We start from the raw sequence: 20,028 nt of genomic DNA, 5'->3' as shown, positions 1-20,028 counted from the left end.
TGCACGTCCGAATGGACGAAGATGGAACGTCCCTGAGGGACCTGACTGCCTCCTGAAGAGCTGCGAGTTTTTCTTCCGGCAGGAAGACCTACGCCTGGACAGAGTCCAGAATCATACCCAGGTAAGAAATCCGAACCGATGGGCACAATGTCGACTTTGGAAAATTGATCGTCCAACCAAACTCCTGCAGAGTCTGCAACGTGACGGACAGATCCTTCTCCAGACTCTGGCTGGTCGCAGACCGAACCAGAATATCGTCCAGATACCCCAGAACCGAAATGCCCTGGGCCCTCAACAAAGCCAGAACCGGTGCCAGCACTTTGGTGAACACCCTTGGAGCCGAGGCGAGACCGAAAGGCAACGCCACAAATCGGTAATGATCTTCCGCTACGGCGAATCGAAGGTACCTCTGGTGACCCTCGAAAATCGGGATGTGAAGATACGCATCTTGCAAGTCGATGGAAGCCATGAACTCCCCCGGAACCAGGGCAGCCACCACCGACCGCAGGGATTCCATGCGGAACTTGCGCACCCGAACAAGACGGTTCAGCGCCTTCAAGTCCAGAATCGGACGCACCTCGCCCTCCTTCCTGGGCACGGTGAGCAGATTGGAACAGAACCCCCAAAATCTGTCCCGATGAGACACCGGGACCACCACTCCCTGAGCCCTCAGGTCCTGCACCGCTAGATGCAGGTCCCGCAAACGCTCCGGGGATAACAGAAGACTTGAGGGAAAAAATCTGCTCTCCGGCCGAGAGAGAAACTCGATCTAGTGGCCAGATCGAACGATTTTCTGTGAAGTGGGTGAGGGCGCCCCTTCAGGCCGCACTGTTGTGGGCCGCAGAACCGGATTGGCCGGACTTTTGCTCACCTGCCCACGGCTTCTTGCGGGAGCCTTGACCCTTGGACGGCTTGTCCCAAAATGTGACCGAAAGGCACGAAAGGACCCCTGAGGGGGCCGAAAGAAAGCATTCTGTTTTCCAGGAGCCGTCTTAGTCTAGTGGGATTGAGGTAAGAGCGTGCTCTTACCCCCCATGACCCCTTTAATTAGGGCATCCAGGGATTCGCCAAAAAGGCGAGAACCATCAAACGGCAGATTGGCCAAGGTCTTACGTGAAGATTGATCCACAGACCAACACTTCAACCAAACCAGGCGGCGAGATAACACCGCCACACTGTGTACACGTGCAGCCAACGGAACCATATCCAGGTCCGCATCACACAAATACATGACACCCTGGTGGATTTGATCCACCATATCCAAAGTCGCCTGGGGGGCAGAATCAGCCACCAGGACACGCCTAAGCACCTGCGTCCAGTTCGCGACCGCCAGGGCCGCCATAAGTGAAGCAATAAAGCTTTCAACATAGAACCCATAATAGAATAGGTACGACGGGCAAAGGACTCCATCCTCTTGTCCGTGGCATTCCGGAACACCGGGGTGTCTGCAGCAGGAATCGCAGTGGACTTGTTCAAAACTGCTAACGCCTGGTCCACCGGAGGTGGGACACACCAACGCACATCAGTAGCGGGCGTAAAAGGATAGCGCAGCTTAAACCTACTTGGTACAGCAAAAGGTTTGCGTATATTACGCCATCGTTCTTTCACAGCGCGCTGAAAATCATCAGTGCATGGAAACATCTGCGATGATATGCGCCTTTTCTGCGTCCCATAAGCCGCCAAGGCAGCTGGAGGACATGTTTCCTCCTCCAAACGCAGAGTTTGCTTGATAGAAGCAACCAATTCATCCATGAGCGCAAGCTCTTCAGACGAGCCAGGGGGAGAATTATCAACCCCCTCTACCTCAGCCTCCATTACTGACCCTATAAGGTCCCGGGAGGAACGAGACCCCGATAAGGAGATCTCTGCCCCAGCAGCCCCAGTACCATCACCCTCTTGAAACAGAGGAAATTGAAAACTCTGGGCCTTTTAGAGGATTGAGCAACCACCAGCATTTGCACCTGAGTCGCAAGGCTAGCCACAATCGCAGCCAAATCCCGCAGTCCCCTGGCTTCCCCCTAAATTGGCAGGAAACTAGTATTCCTGAAAATCCATGCCCTTGTAGCAGCAAAAATAATGGGTGACCGCCCCTTTAAGAGAGCGCTGCGATCGTAGCCCACTCACACTAAGCATCCCACACAAGGGACCCCCACAGGGACAAGTATACCAAGGCAGGATACAGGGAATAAAAAGAAATGAACCTGGAGAGATCGGTGCTGCTGCTGCTGCCTGCGGTGCTCCTGAAGGAAAGGAAATGCTGGCATACCGGGCGCTCAGGCTACAAGAAAATGGCCGCCATGCATGTAAAACATGCGGCCGGAGCGATCGCAGTCAAAATGGCGCCGTTTGGCGCAGAAACCGCCGCTCCCACACCCCATGAGGGAGAAGTAAAACACACCATCTGCCCAAAAAAGGAACATGGTAAACCGCCGCAGCGGCGCTGTAATGTGCCCCAAGCATGAGAAACTCAAGCCCCACAGCACACAGCCGTTCACACAAACAGAAAACTGACACAGAGTGCAGCTAGCCCCCCCCTCCTGCAGCCCACAGCTTGCAATGTGAGAGATAGGGAAAACGTAATAGTGTGAACACAGGGCAAGGTACACAGTCCCAGACTGACAGGTCCCCACATAAATGCACTTACCTCTCACATGGCGTGGGGGACCCGCACAGGCGAACAAACCGCTGCACATGAGGCAGGGAGAGTCGCATCCAGGACGCATCAGAAGGTGGGTTGAGAAACCGCACAGCGTCCAGTGAGGTAGCCACCTCACCTAGCATCCCTGCACGGAACAGGGATGGGTCGTTCAGATAACTCAGGAGCGATACCTGACTAAACGCTCGATGGCGGGCTGAGAAACCACTGACCCACAGCCTGCTACCAGGGGGGTCAGCCCGAGACGCAGCCCGCATGATCCTCTTCATCAGAAGAACTAACTAACGCTGGTAAAATAACAGCTAACAAGAAAGAGAGAAAAAACTCAAATAAAATCCAAAGAAAGGAAAGAGAGCTGAGACAAGGTGCCCCAGCACAGAAACTTCCAGCTACTCCTGACAGCTAGACAAATGAAACTGAGTTGGATACAGGAAGTGGAGGGTTATGTACTGAGGGGACCACCCCCTGGGGGTGGGATATGTTAAAAGTCTTTGTACTAACATATTCTATTGCCTAGCTACTCCTACGGAATAAAGGACATAACCCCATTGGTGATGAATATGAAGTGGGCGGCGACTGTCGGAGGACGTAAGAGAAACTTATTTTACTCACTGAACTGCAACTCCATTTATAACATTTGTATCGTGGTTTTTTTTTTTTTTATATATAAATTTTATTAATTTTTAACACATTGCAACTTACAAGACTATATTTCAACGGTTACAGTAACACATTTTCCCCCTCTCCCCCCCTCCCCCCAGCCTGTGATCCCTCCCTCACCCCCCTCCCCATATTTATTGTGTGTCTTCTCCTACTTCTCCATTATCTACCTCCTCTGTCGCACCCCTAATCTACCCATACTTCTATGTATTTCTTAGTCCTTTTGAAGTCTGCCCATTTTCTCCATTTATTTGAGAAGCTCTCTGTCTGTTCTTCGTCTCTGCTGCCTAAGTACTCCATGTTGTATATGTATTCGATTCTTTTGAAGCACTCTCCAAGAGTGGGATTTTCTGGATCTAGCCATTTTTTTGGGATTACCCCCTTTGCAGTTTGGTAAAAAGGTGCGTCTGGTATCTTCTTCCATTAGTTCTTTTAATTTATCTTTTTTTTGATAGCAGAGTTTGTTGTGTCTCGGCCTCCATGCTCTTTTATGTTTTTGTTCTAGCTCACGTATATCGGTTATTAGTCTATTTCTATTGATCGTCCTTTCCTAGAGCCTATTGAGAGTAGTACTTGTACAAGGGTTTTGTTCGGAGGGAAATATCCGGGGTTTTGTTCGGAGGGAAATATCCGGGGTTTTGTTCAGAGGGAAATATCCGGGGTTTTGTTCAGAGGGAAATATCCGGGGTTTTGTTCAGAGGGAAATATCCGGGGTTTTGTTCGGAGGGAAATATCTGGAGTTTTGTATTGAAGGAAAAGGACCTCCACTTGAAAGGATGACTAATGAATCGTTTGATGCATGTGTCTTTACAGAGGAAGACGTTCTAAGATTGCTGTCTAAAGTGAAGACAAATAAGTCACAGGGTCCTGATGAGATACACCCAAAATTATTAAAAGAGCTTAGTGGTGAGCTGGCAAAACCATTAACAGATTTATTTAACCAATCATTAGTAACAGGAGTCGTCCCGGAAGATTGGAAATTGGCAAATGTCGTGCCCATTCACAAGAAAGGTAGTAGGGAGGAATCGAGCAACTATAGAACAGTGAGTCTGACATCAATAGTAGGCAAATTAATGGAAACCCTATTAAAGGATAGGATTGTGGAACATCTTAAATCCCATGGATTGCAAGATGAAAAAGAACATGGGTTTACTTCAGGGAGATCATGTCAAACAAATCTTATAGACTTTTTTGACTGGGTGACTAAAATAATAGACGGTGGAGGTGCAGTAGACATTGCATATCTAGATTTTAGTAAGGCTTTTGACACTGTCCCACATAGAAGACTTATCAATAAACTGCAGTCATTGAGCATGGACTCCCATATTGTTGAGTGGATTAGGCAGTGGCTGAGTGACAGACAACAGAGGGTTGTAGTCAATGGAGAACATTCAGAACAAGGTCATGTTACCAGTGGGGTACCTCAGGGATCTGTACTGGGACCAATTTTGTTTAATATCTTCATAAGTGATATTGCAAAAGGCCTCGATGGTAAGGTTTGTCTTTTTGCTGATGACACAAAGATATGTAACAGGGTTGATGTTCCTGGAGGGAAACGCCAAATGGAAAAGGATTTAGGAAAACTAGAAGAATGGTCAGAACTCTGGCAACTGAAATTTAATGTGGATAAGTGCAAGATAATGCACCTGGGGGGTAAAAACCCAAGGGCAGAATATAGAATATTTGACACAGTCCTGACCTCAGTATCTGAGGAAAGGGATTTAGGAGTAATTATTTCAGAAGACTTAAAGGTGGGAAGACAATGTAATAGAGCAGCACGAAATGCCAGCAGAATGCTTGGATGTATAGGGAGAGGTATAAGCAGTAGAAAGAGAGAAGTGCTTATGCCGCTGTACAGAACACTGGTGAGACCTCACTTGGAGTATTGTGCGCAGTACTGGAGGCCATATCTCCAGAAGGATATAGATACTCTAGAGAGAGTTCAGAGAAGAGCTACTAAACTAGTACATGGATTGCAGGAAAAAACTTACCAGGAAAGGTTAAAGGACCTTAACATGTATAGCTTGGAAGAAAGAAGAGACAGAGGGGATATGATAGAAACTTTTAAATACATAAAGGGAATCAACTCGGTAAAGGAGGAGAGCATATTTAAAAGAAGAAAAACTACCACAAGAGGACACAGTTTTAAATTAGAGGGGCAAAGGTTTAAAAGTAATATGAGGAAGTATTACTTTACTGAGAGAGTAGTGGATGCATGGAATAACCTTCCTGCAGAAGTGGTAGCTGCAAATACAGTGAAGGAGTTTAAGCATGCATGGGATAGGCATAAGGCTATCCTTCATATAAGATAGGGCCAGGGACTATTCATAGGATTCAGATATATTGGGCAGACTAGATGGGCCAAATGGTTCTTATCTGCCGACACATTCTATGTTTCTATGTTTCTTGCTATCTTTTTCCAGACTTCTTCATTAATCCTCCAAGTATTTATATTAAAACAAAATTCTGGTCTGCCACACATGGTATTAACCAATTGCCTCCATCCCTGGATATATAGTATATATGTATATATACAGAGTCTCTGATTGACCCATATTCAATACCCCTTATGTATATTTATTTTTAGATCCCTTCTGGTTCAAATGTGCCTTATTCTCACCTGTGGGATTGTTATTTTGGAGATCCGCTTCTTGTTCTGACCATGGCTGTTATCATCCCCTCTATTCTGGGTCAGCATCTGTGCCTCAGCCCCGGGGGGAGACCATGCCCGTGGTGCCTCAATTTTTCCCTCCCAGTTTTGGTTTGTTCTCTGACAAGTTATCTTTTGAGACAGTCAAGGTATTTTCTATTCCGAAAATGTATATTTTTTTACATACCTTTGATGTTCTGATGCAACAATGTTTCAATGTACTTTGTAAATCCCTTCTCTTTGTAGATACATTATTTGTATCCAAAAGCTCCTGATGAATGGACGGAGGTCCAAGAAACGCGTCAAGCCTACATATCACTCAGATGTTTTATTTCAATTTCCAACAGACTACGAATTGATAACCAATATTTTATATTGAAATATATATTTATTTTTTCAATATGAATTTTATACCTTACTATATGTTGTCTTTTTGTATTTGTTTTATCCATATGATTGATTTTCAATGGTGTCAACATATGTTTCCTTTGATTTGTGAATAAAATCCCCCTTTTTCAATCGAAAATGCCTCATTTAAAGTCCCACTATTTTGGCTCTTTTTTACTAAGTATTTATATCACTCTGAGGTCCTGAAAGTTTTATTTTCGTGGTTATTGGGGGCGTGGTCAGATATGGTTCCTATTGATGTAATAAGGACTTCTTCCATCAACCTATGTTCTATCACAATATAGTCCAATCCTGGGTACATCATGGGCACAGGGCAGTGGAAGGAATAATCCCTCTCCCTAGGATGTTGGAAATCTCCATGCGTCTACCAGCTGTGAGTGGAAAAACTTTTTCCTCATCCTCCTGAGTCGATGACTGTGCACTCGATGTGCTGACCAAGGTTGGATCCATGCAGAAGTTAAAGTCACCTGCCAGAATCAAATTACCTTTTTTAATTCATCAGCTTCATTAGTATTTTTTTTTTAAACATCCTCTGGGATTTTTATTTGGGCGGTATACATTTGTCAGTGTGCAGTGCATTTCCTCTAGTTGTCCCTTCAGAAAAATACATCGTCCTTTTGGGTCAACCAACCTTTCCTCCAAGGAGAACCTCACGTCCTTCGTCATGCCAATTGCGACCCCCTTTGCTCTCTTAGATGGGGAGTCTCCATAATGCCAGACTGGATAATATTTTGAATAAAGTTTCACATTTGTATCCTGTGCGATGTCTCTTGTAAAATATAATGCTAGCAGAGTTTGGTCTAAGTTCTTCTGGTACCTCATGTCTTTTAGTTGGCGTGTTTATTCCTCTTACATTGTAGGTCAGTAAATTTAAGGTGTTCATGTCGTTTCTCCTCCTCCTCCTGCATTTTTCTTCCTCTTTCTCCCACCCTCAGTCTAGGTTGAATGCGGAGTAGAGGTGTTCTCTAAATGTCCTCTGCGGCAGGGCCAGATTAACATAGGGGCTATTGGAGCTGCAGCTCCAGGCCCCTACCTTAATATAGGCCCCGGGTTGGCCATATTCACTGTTACCGCTCTTCTGTCACTTGTAAATACAGAAGTCTGGCTTCTATGCTCGCTTCCCCAGGCAGCACCCTCAGAACCTCCCCACACAGCACGAAGGCCGGACAAGGAGGGACAGTTGCCGATGCATGGATGTGTTTATGGGCTTCAGAGACAGCATCCCATGTTGAATTAGGCATGCATGGCTGCACCCTTCCTCCTCTGGGTGCATGCCAAGGCACGGCCCTTAAGGCCCTTCAAAATCCTCAGCACCAAGCCCATGATGCTCTTAATCCGGCCCTGCTCTGCGGGAGTTTAAACCAGAAATCCAAAGGGGAAGAGACATCATCAGATCTTACCGTAGGGTCAGCACACCATTGTTTTTTTTTCGTTCCTTCCTTCTGGTCTCTATGACAGACAGACCAGTGTAGGAGAACTGGTTGCATCACCCGAAGTTCCAGGATGTCGATCAGCAACTTCTGTTCCTTTGACAACCACGTTCCCTAAACTGGGTGGTTCTCCAAAACACCTCCCCCTCCTAACAGGCTGGCATCAGTCATTACAACCTTCCAATTTATCAGAAAGAGGCGTTCTGTCTCCAGCATTGCAGAGCTGCTCTGGTCCCTGGGAGTCGGATGAAGATCCAAGGATTCCCGGCATTCTCCCATATAAGATGCACAGGCAAAGCCAAGAACTCCCAACCTTTTCCCATATCAGCAGGATGTTGAGCTGCAAAGCTCTGGAGTGATGGGCATAGAGGACCACATGGAAGGCGGCCACCATCTTTCCCAGGACCTGAATGCATGTCCAGATCCAGGGACTTTACAGCAACCTCAGGGACTCCATCTGAGCCTGAAGAGAAAAGCATTTCTCCAGCAGTAGTCCTTTTCCCTGAGCTGTACCCAGGACTGAGCCCAAGTACTGCAGGCATGAAGTTGGAACCAAGGCCGACTTCTGAAGGTTCTGTACCCAGCTGAGCCTCTCTAGGACCGTTACTATCTGTTGGATATTTGAGGTCAGCTTCTGAGTCCACTGCTCCTTAAGAAGTTAGTTGTCCAGATACTCAACCAGATCCTGGGGATACCCCAGTCCTTAACAACCCTGAACTAACTAAAGACTAAATCCTTGGTAAATAGTCAGAAGAGCAGCCCTACAAATTGATAATGGTGACCTTTTACTGTGAATCGCAGAATCTGTTGGTGAGGTCAGAATGTGTAGAGCGGTGTCCTTCATATCCACCGATGCCAGGAAGCTGCCTGATGAAGTGAGGCAACTGGGTGGAGTCCATCCTGAATGTTTGGATTTTCAGGAACTTGTTAGCAGGATGTCTCGGTTTGGCCTGAGAACGGTGAACAGGTTGGAATAGAAGCTGAGACCTCTCCTCTGCAAGCTCAGGTGTGATGACCCTTTAGGAGAGCAATCTTTCCAGGGCCCCAAAGGAAACGCCTCATTCCTGCAGATCCCCTCCCCCCCTTCAATGTATAAACCCAAAATTGCAGCTTGTAGCCTCTGGAATGCTTCTTTAGGGGGTGAGGGCGAGCTTTCCCCCGCAGGCACCTTCTGGATGGAGCCATCCTAGGATAGTCCAGGCAAGCATTCCCCCTCAAAGGACAACCTCTCAATCTACTGTACTTTCCAGAGAAGTTCCACCAACCAACACAAAGGCGCGGTTCACATATGGGACGGCCGTGGCCTAATGGCAATTTTTTAAAAGCAGTCCGATGCAAATTTTTTACTCGAAATCGCACCTGAACCGGACTGAAAAACATACAGGACTGCTGGCGGCCCGCACATATGTGAACTTGCTCCATAGAAAGCCGGTTTGGTTCACAAGTCATGCGAATCAGATGCGGCTCCAAAACTCATCCAAATCACATATATGTGATCCGAGCCTAAAACCAACCAGGAAAACTGCCTTCTGGAATCTTCCAGGGAATCCCTCCAGACACTCATGGCTCTTAGGAAGTGTTCCAGGACTTCTGGGTCTGATTCTCTGAAACAGAGAATATATTTGCCCCAAAATGTAAGACTAGACTGTTTATATGATGGAAGCTTTTGGGTGGCCCTAGTGATGTCAGATGGGGTGGCCCTAGTGATGTCAGATGGGGCGGGTCTAGTGATGTCAGATGGGGTGGCCCTAGTGATGTCAGATGGGGCGGGTCTAGTGATGTCAGATGGGGCGGGTCTAGTGATGTCAGATGGGGCGGGTCTAGTGATATCAGATGGGGCGGGTCTAGTGATATCAGATGGGGCGGGTCTAGTGATGTCATTATCACACATTGGATTGGCTGAGCATTATATAAGGATATGTGGAGGGCGGTGTTGTATGTGGAAGTACTGATGGGATATCACATGTCAGTGCCTATAATCACTTGTTCTAATATTGTATGTGCACACAGAGAGCGCTACGGGGCCCCGTCTGTGGACAGCGAGCGCTACGGGGCCCCAGTCTGTGGACAGGGAGCGCTACGGGGCCCCAGTCTGTGGACAGCGAGCGCTACGGGGCCCCAGTCTGTGGACAGCGAACGCTACGGGGCCCCAGTCTGTGGACAGCGAGCGCTACGGGGCCCCAGTCTGTGGACAGCGAGCGCTACGGGGCCCCAGTCTGTGGACAGCGAGCGCTACGGGGCCCCAGTCTGTGGACAGCGAGCGCTACGGGGCCCCAGTCTGTGGACAGCGAGCGCTACGGGGCCCCAGTCTGTGGACAGCGAGCGCTACGGGGCCCCAGTCTGTGGACAGCGAGCGCTACGGGGCCCCAGTCTGTGGACAGCGAGCGCTACGGGGCCCCAGTCTGTGGACAGCGAGCGCTACGGGGCCCCAGTCTGTGGACAGCGAGCGCTACGGGGCCCCGTCTGTGGACAGGGAGCGCTATGGGGCCCCGTCTGTGGACTGGGAGCGCTACGGGGCCCAGTCTGTGGACAAGGAGCGCTACAGGGCCCAGTCAGTGGATGGACAGGGAGCGCTATGGTGCTTGTTTTTTTGTCTTTGAGCCATAATATATATATCTGGTGGAGGTGAGAGCATTGAGCATGAGCTATAAGAAGGAAGTGGGTGGAGTTACATAGGTGGGATCAATGTTCTGTATGAGAAGTGGGTGGAGTTACAGAGGTGGGATCAATGTTCTGTATGAGAAGTGGGTGGAGTTACAGAGGTGGGATCAATGTTCTGTAGAAGTAAGAAGTGGGTGGAGTTACAGAGGTGGGATCAATGTTCTGTATGAGAAGTGGGTGGAGTTACAGAGGTGGGATCAATGTTCTGTATGAGAAGTAGGTGGAGTTAGAGAGGTGGGATCAATGTTCTGTATGAGAAGTAGGTGGAGTTACAGAGGTGGGATCAATGTTCTGTATGAGAAGTGGGTGGAGTTAGAGAGGTGGGATCAATGTTCTGTAGAAGTAAGAAGTGGGTGGAGTTACAGAGGTGGGATCAATGTTCTGTATGAGAAGTGGGTGGAGTTACAGAGGTGGGATCAATGTTCTGTATGAGAAGTAGGTGGAGTTACAGAGGTGGGATCAATGTTCTGTATGAGAAGTGGGTGGAGTTAGAGAGGTGGGATCAATGTTCTATATGAGAAGTAGGTGGAGTTAGAGAGGTGGGATCAATGTTCTGTATGAGAAGTAGGTGGAGTTACAGAGGTGGCATCAATGTTCTGTATGAGAAGTAGGTGGAGTTAGAGAGGTGGGATCAATGTTCTGCATGAGGTAAGGAAGTGGGTGGAGTTAGAGGTGGGATCAGGAAGTTACCTGCAGCCTCTCCACCTCCTCCTCCCTCTCCTGGATGCTCAGCTGCGCCTCCTCCTGGTGGAGTCGGTTTATTTCCTCTCTCTGTAGTTGTGAAGCCTTCTCCTCCAGCTTCAGACGTTCCAACCTGCAGGAGACATGGAGGGGAGAGAAATGACCAATCACATAACTAGCATTACAGGAAGGCTAGATACTGAGAAGGACTAACCGAGGAGGGATCGCCCGGGGGGTGGGGCTCCATTCTCCTCACCGCACTCCTCCTGAAAAGAGATCTGGTCTCATGTCAGGATGAAAAACTTGGAAGCCATGAGAAAGAAATCAATGTGTTTTATTATTGTGTTATAATGGAAAGGTTTAGAGAAAAGAATTCTGAGTGAAGATTATTCAGGAAATAAACTTCATCCAGAAGCAGAAAGTGCGGAAGGAGAACGCTGGAGGGAGGGAGAAGCTCCTCCTACTTCATTCCTCATCATTTCATTCCATAAGGTATAATTCATGTCTTTAGGACCCCTCTGGCATGCCAGGATGGGTTCTGTCATCCTTTAGGGCCCCTCTGGCATGCCAGGATGGGTTCTGTCATCCTTTAGGGCCCCTCTGGCATGCCGGGATGGGTTTTCTCATGCTTTAGGGCCCCTCTGGCATGCCGGGATGGGTTTTCTCATGCTTTAGGGCCCCTCTGGCATGCCAGGATGGGTTCGGTCAATCTCCTTTCAGGAATGTGCGATCTTCCTAAGGACGTCATTTTGTCCCAGTTATGCATCCAATTCTGATTCTCTGGCCGCGCAGCGAAAGCAGATGTGACTCCGTGCCGAAACAGCATCTTTGGTGAAGTATTTTAGTTATATTTTCTATTATCTGTCATTAATTAAATGTTCTCACAAGTATCAGTGTGATCTCATATTGAATAAAACCCCAAAAATATCCGTGATACCACAGAACCTTGTGCTGTGACGGGAGAGAACATTCCTAGGAATCATTTGCAGGTGATAAAGAAACTCATTTGTCAGACATAATTCACCCTCTTACCTGACAATGAAGGCCAGAGAGGACAGAAACCATCATCTGCCACATCCCAGCAATCACCCAACAAGATGGAGCCCACAACTGGAGCCTTTCCCCTGCACTGCCCCCTAGTGGTAGAAATACATATTACTCTTGTTTGAGAACTGCATTGAGAAGTACGGTGTTACTTGAATTGTATTCCAGGATGTCTTCAGCTGAGATAACTTGTAATAATTTAAGACTTTATATAAAGTCTCAGAAAACCTCCATTAAGGTCTTCATGTTATATAGTGTGAATATCAGGTCATAGATCGGGGATTCCCGAACTACGGCCCTCCAGCTGTTGCGGAACCACACATCCCACAAGGCATTGTAAAACTCTGACATTCACATACATGACTAGGCATGATGGGAATTGTAGTTCCTGAACAACTGCAGGGCCATAGTTTGATAATCCCTGTCATAGACTATTTATCATTGTAAAAGAACATATTCCACACCCCCCCCCCCAATTTTTTCAGTTTTTACCCCCAGTCCTTCCCATCTCTAGTCTCCTGACCACACCCCTCCTGAAAAATGATCCGGGCTCTTGACCACAACCCTCCTGAAATGTGATCCGGTATCCTGACCACATCCCTCCTGAAAAGTGATCCGGTATCCTGACCACACCCCTGATGAAAAGTGATCCGATCTCCAGACCACACCCCTGCTGAAAAGTGATCCAGACACCTGACCACACTTCCTGAAATGAGTACTGGTCTCCTGACTGCACTCACCTTCTGATGAGAGCCTTCTTGTTTTCCTCCAGATTCCAGGCCATGAGGGAGTCATGCACCTCCCTTTCCTGCTGATGTCGCTGTTCAGCCAAAGACCCTTCTTGCAGCTCATATTGTTGTTGTAACAATTCTCTCTTGAAATGTGACCTGGAGAACCAAACAAGACAGAAATCAGTAGAAGTAACCCCTTCCCTGAACACTCCCATCCCTGACTATCCCCTCCCCTGAACACTCCCATCCCTGACTATCCTCTCCCCTGAACACTCCCATCCCTGACTATCCCCTCCCCTGAACACTCCCATCCCTGACTATCCCCTCCCCTGAACACTCCCATCCCTGACTATCCCCTCCCCTGAACACTCCCATCCCCTGAACACTCACATCCCTGACTATCCCCTCCCCTGAAATCTCACATCCCTGACTATCCCCTCCCCTGAACACTCACATCCCTGACTATCCCATCCCTGACTATCCCCTCCCCTGAACACTCACATCCCTGACTATCCCCTCCCCTGAACACTCACATCCCTGACTATCCCCTCCCCTGAACACTCACATCCCTGACTATCCCCTCCCCTGAACACTCCCATCCCTGACTATCCCCTCCCCTGAACACTCCCATCCCTGACTATCCCCTCCCCTGAACACTCCCATCCCTGACTATCCCCTCTCCTGAACACTCACATCCCTGACTATCCCCTCCCCTGAACACTCACATCCCCTGAACACTCCCATCCCTGACTATCCCCTCCCCTGAACACTCCCATCCCCTGAACACTCACATCCCTGACTATGCCCTCCCCTGAACACTCACATCCCTGACTATCCCCTCCCCTGAACACTCACATCCCTGACTATCCCCTCCCCTGAACACTCACATCCCTGACTATCCCCTCCCCTGAACACTCACATCCCTGACTATCCCCTCCCCTGAACACTCACATACATGACTATCCCCTCCCCTGAACACTCCCATCCCTGACTATCCCCTCCCCTGAACACTCCCATCCCCGACTATCCCCTCCCCTGAACACTCCCATCCCTGACTATCCCCTCCCCTGAACACTCACATCCCTGACTATCCCCTCCCATTAACACTCACATCCCTGGCTATCCCCTCCCCACAACCTTTATCTGTCCTTCCTCCCCCAAGACCTCCATCTTCAACTAACCTTACCCAACTCTTTATTCATTTACCCCCCATCCATCTCCAACAATCTTCACCCCCAGTCTATCTTTTTTTTCTGCCTCCCACCAAGACCTCCATTTGTAATCTTCATCCATCTGCCCCTCCTTCTCCCGGACACCTCCAGCTATAACTATCCCCACCCCCAGCCTTTATCTCTCTGCTCCTCCTCCCACCAAGACCTCCATCTCTACTGCTAACATAGTTCATAGTTACTTAATTAGTCAGGTTTAAAAAAAGACACCTGGCTCAACCAATAAAAAACAAAAAAAAAAAAAACAGTAAAGAAAACCCAACCATACCAAAATCCCATCTACACAATCCTATACCCACCCCAACCATACAATCCCATATACACAATCCTATACCCACCCCAACCATACAATCCCATATACACAATCCTATACCCTCCCCAACCATACAATCCCATCTACACCATCCTATACCCTCCCCAACCATACAATCCCATATACACAATCCTATACCCACCCCAACCATACAATCCCATCTACACAATCCTATACCCACCCCAACCATACAATCCCATATACACAATCCTATACCCACCCCAACCATACAATCCCATCTACACAATCCTATACCCACCCCAACCATACAATCCCATCTACACAATCCTATACCCTCCCCAACCATACAATCCCATCTACACCATCCTATACCCTCCCCAACCATACAATCCCATATACACAATCCTATACCCTCCCCAACCATACAATCCCATATACACAATCCTATACCCACCCCAACCATACAATCCCATATACACAATCCTATACCCTCCCCAACCATACAATCCCATATACACAATCCTATACCCTCCCCAACCATACAATCCCATATACACAATCCTATACCCACCCCAACCATACAATCCCATATACACAATCCTATACCCACCCCAACCATACAATCCCATATACACAATCCTATACCCACCCCAACCATACAATCCCATATACACAATCCTATACCCACCCCAACCATACAATCCCATATACACAATCCTATACCCACCCCAACCATACAATCCCATATACACAATCCTATACCCTCCCCAACCATACAATCCCATATACACAATCCTATACCCACCCCAACCATACAATCCCATATACACAATCCTATACCCACCCCAACCATACAATCCCATATACACAATCCTATACCCACCCCAACCATACAATCCCATATACACAATCCTATACCCTCCCCAACCATACAATCCCATATACACAATCCTATACCCTCCCCAACCATACAATCCCATATACACAATCCTATACCCACCCCAACCATACAATCCCATATACACACTCCTATACCCACCCCAACCATACAATCCCATATACACAATCCTATACCCACCCCAACCATACAATCCCATATACACAATCCTATACCCTCCCCAACCATACAATCCCATCTACACCATCCTATACCCACCCCAACCATACAATCCCATATACACAATCCTATACCCACCCCAACCATACAATCCCATATACACAATCCTATACCCACCCCAACCATACAATCCCATATACACAATCCTATACCCTCCCCAACCATACAATCCCATATACACAATCCTATACCCATCCCAACCATACAATCCCATATACACAATCCTATACCCACCCAAACCATACAATCCCATATACACAATCCTATACCCATCCCAACCATACAATCCCATATACACAATCCTATACCCCCCCCAACCATACAATCCCATATACACAATCCTATACCCACCCCAACCATACAATCCCATATACACAATCCTATACCCACCCCAACCATACAATCCCATATACACAATCCTATACCCACCCCAACCATACAATCCCATATACACAATCCTATACCCTCCCCAACCATACAATCCCATATACACAATCCTATACCCTCCCCAACCATACAATCCCATATACACAATCCTATACCCACCCCAACCATACAATCCCATATACACAATCCTATACCCTCCCCAACCATACAATCCCATATACACAATCCTATACCCACCCCAACCATACAATCCCATATACACAATCCTATACCCATCCCAACCATACAATCCCATATACACAATCCTATACCCACCCAAACCATACAATCCCATATACACAATCCTATACCCATCCCAACCATACAATCCCATATACACAATCCTATACCCTCCCCAACCATACAATCCCATATACACAATCCTATACCCTCCCCAACCATACAATCCCATATACACAATCCTATACCCCCCCAACCATACAATCCCATATACACAATCCTATACCCACCCCAACCATACAATCCCATATACACAATCCTATACCCACCCCAACCATACAATCCCATATACACAATCCTATACCCACCCCAACCATACAATCCCATAAACACAATCCTATACCCTCCCCAACCATACAATCCCATATACACAATCCTATACCCTCCCCAACCATACAATCCCATATACACAATCCTATACCCTTACCAACCATACAATCCCATATACACAATCCTATACCCTCCCCAACCATACAATCCCCTATACACAATCCTATACCCTCCCCAACCATACAATCCCATATACACAATCCTATACCCTCCCCAACCATACAATCCCATATACACAATCCTATACCCTCCCCAACCATACAATCCCATATACACAATCCTATACCCACCCCAACCATACAATCCCATATACACAATCCTATACCCACCCCAACCATACAATCCCATATACACAATCCTATACCCACCCCAACCATACAATCCCATATACACAATCCTATACCCACCCCAACCATACAATCCCATATACACAATCCTATACCCTCCCCAACCATACAATCCCATATACACAATCCTATACCCTCCCCAACCATACAATCCCATATACACAATCCTATACCCTCCCCAACCATACAATCCCATATACACAATCCTATACCCACCCCAACCATACAATCCCATATACACAATCCTATACCCTCCCCAACCATACAATCCCATATACACAATCCTATACCCACCCCAACCATACAATCCCATATACACAATCCTATACCCATCCCAACCATACAATCCCATATACACAATCCTATACCCACCCAAACCATACAATCCCATATACACAATCCTATACCCATCCCAACCATACAATCCCATATACACAATCCTATACCCTCCCCAACCATACAATCCCATATACACAATCCTATACCCTCCCCAACCATACAATCCCATATACACAATCCTATACCCCCCCAACCATACAATCCCATATACACAATCCTATACCCACCCCAACCATACAATCCCATATACACAATCCTATACCCACCCCAACCATACAATCCCATATACACAATCCTATACCCACCCCAACCATACAATCCCATAAACACAATCCTATACCCTCCCCAACCATACAATCCCATATACACAATCCTATACCCTCCCCAACCATACAATCCCATATACACAATCCTATACCCTCCCCAACCATACAATCCCATATACACAACCCTATACCCTCCCCAACCATACAATCCCATATACACAATCCTATACCCTCCCCAACCATACAATCCCATATACACAACCCTATACCCTCCCCAACCATACAATCCCATATACACAATCCTATACCCTCCCCAACCATACAATCCCATATACACAATCCTATACCCTTACCAACCATACACTCCCCTATACACAATTATATACCCACCCCAAGAATACAATCCCATATACACAATCCTTTACACGCCCCAACCATACAATCCCATATACACAATCCTATACCCCCCCAACCATACAATCCCATATACACAACCCTATACCCTCCCCAACCATACAATCCCATATACACAATCCTATACCCTCCCCAACCATACAATCCCATATACACAATCCTATACCCTCCCCAACCATACAATCCCATATACACAATCCTATACCCTCCCCAACCATACAATCCCATATACACAATCCTATACCCTCCCCAACCATACAATCCCATATACACAATCCTATACCCACCCCAACCATACACTCCCATATACACAATCCTATACCCACCCCAACCATACAATCCCCTATACACAATCCTATACCCTCCCCAACCATACAATCCCATATACACAATCCTATACCCTCCCCAACCATACAATCCCCTATACACAATCCTATACCCTCCCCCACCATACAATCCCATATACACAATCCTATACCCTCCCCAACCATACAATCCCATATACACAATCCTATACCCACCCCAACCATACAATCCCATATACACAATCCTATACCCTCCCCAACCATACAATCCCATATACACAATCCTATACCCACCCCAACCATACACTCCCATATACACACCCCAACCATACAATCCCATATACACAATCCTATACCCACCCCAACCATACAATCCCCTATACACAATCCTATACCCTCCCCAACCATACAATCCCATATACACAATCCTATACCCTCCCCAACCATACAATCCCATATACACAATCCTATACCCTCCCCAACCATACAATCCCCTATACACAATCCTATACCCTCCCCCACCATACAATCCCATATACACAATCCTATACCCATCCCAACCATACAATCCCATATACACAATCCTATACCCTCCCCAACCATACAATCCCATATACACAATCCTATACCCTCCCCCACCATACAATCCCATATACACAATCCTATACCCTCCCCAACCATACAATCCCATATACACAATCCTATACCCACCCCAACCATACAATCCCATATACACAATCCTATACCCTCCCCCACCATACAATCCCATATACACAATCCTATACCCACCCCAACCATACAATCCCATATACACAATCCTATACCCACCCCAACCATACAATCCCATATACACAATCCTATACCCACCCCAATCATACAATCCCATATACACAATCCTATACCCTCCCCAACCATACAATCCCATATACACAATCCTATACCCTCCTCAACCATACAATCCCATATACACAATCCTATACCCTCCCCAACCATACAATCCCATATACACACTCCTATACCCACCCCAACCATACAATCCCATATACACAATCCTATACCCTCCCCAACCATACAATCCCATATACACAATCCTATACCCACCCCAACCATACAATCCCATATACACAATCCTATACCCTCCCCAACCATACAATCCCATATACACAATCCTATACCCACCCCAACCATACAATCCCATATACACAATCCTATACCCACCCCAACCATACAATCCCATATACACAATCCTATACCCACCCCAACCATACAATCCCATATACACAATCCTATACCCACCCCAACCATACAATCCCATATACACAATCCTATACCCTCCCCAACCATACAATCCCATATACACAATCCTATACCCTCCCCCAACCATACAATCCCATATACACAATCCTATACCCTCCCCAACCATACAATCCCATATACACAATCCTATACCCACCCCAACCATACAATCCCATATACACAATCCTATACCCTCCCCAACCATACAATCCCATATACACAATCCTATACCCTCCCCAACCATACAATCCCATATACACAATCCTATACCCTCCCCAACCATACAATCCCATATACACAATCCTATACCCACCCCAACCATACAATCCCATATACACAATCCTATACCCACCCCAACCATACAATCCCATATACACAATCCTATACCCACCCCAACCATACAATCCCCTATACACAATCCTATACCCTCCCCAACCATACAATCCCATATACACAATCCTATACCCTCCCCAACCATACAATCCCATATACACAATCCTATACCCTCCCCAACCATACAATCC

At 47.0% G+C, this 20,028-nt stretch overlaps 1 protein-coding gene across 1 annotated transcript in view; it reads right to left on the bottom strand.

The window, feature by feature from the left end:
* MRPS26 (mitochondrial ribosomal protein S26) overlaps positions 1–13,077 on the bottom strand; it is a gene marked incomplete at both ends in the record, with an annotated part of 43,561 nt that extends 30,484 nt beyond the window's left edge. Inside the window, 2 exons of the mRNA XM_082250393.1 lie at positions 11,156–11,279; positions 12,931–13,077. Of these exons, the coding sequence (XP_082106519.1) occupies positions 11,156–11,279; positions 12,931–13,077 (271 nt within the window). The remainder of the gene's footprint in view (positions 1–11,155; positions 11,280–12,930) is intronic.
* Between the last annotated feature and the right edge of the window lie 6,951 nt (positions 13,078–20,028).

This window comes from Pelophylax lessonae (assembly GCF_965119305.1).
Source record: "Pelophylax lessonae genome assembly, chromosome: 1".
NCBI classification, from domain to species: Eukaryota; Metazoa; Chordata; class Amphibia; order Anura; family Ranidae; genus Pelophylax; species Pelophylax lessonae.
This window is presented reverse-complemented; position numbering and strand designations above follow the sequence as displayed.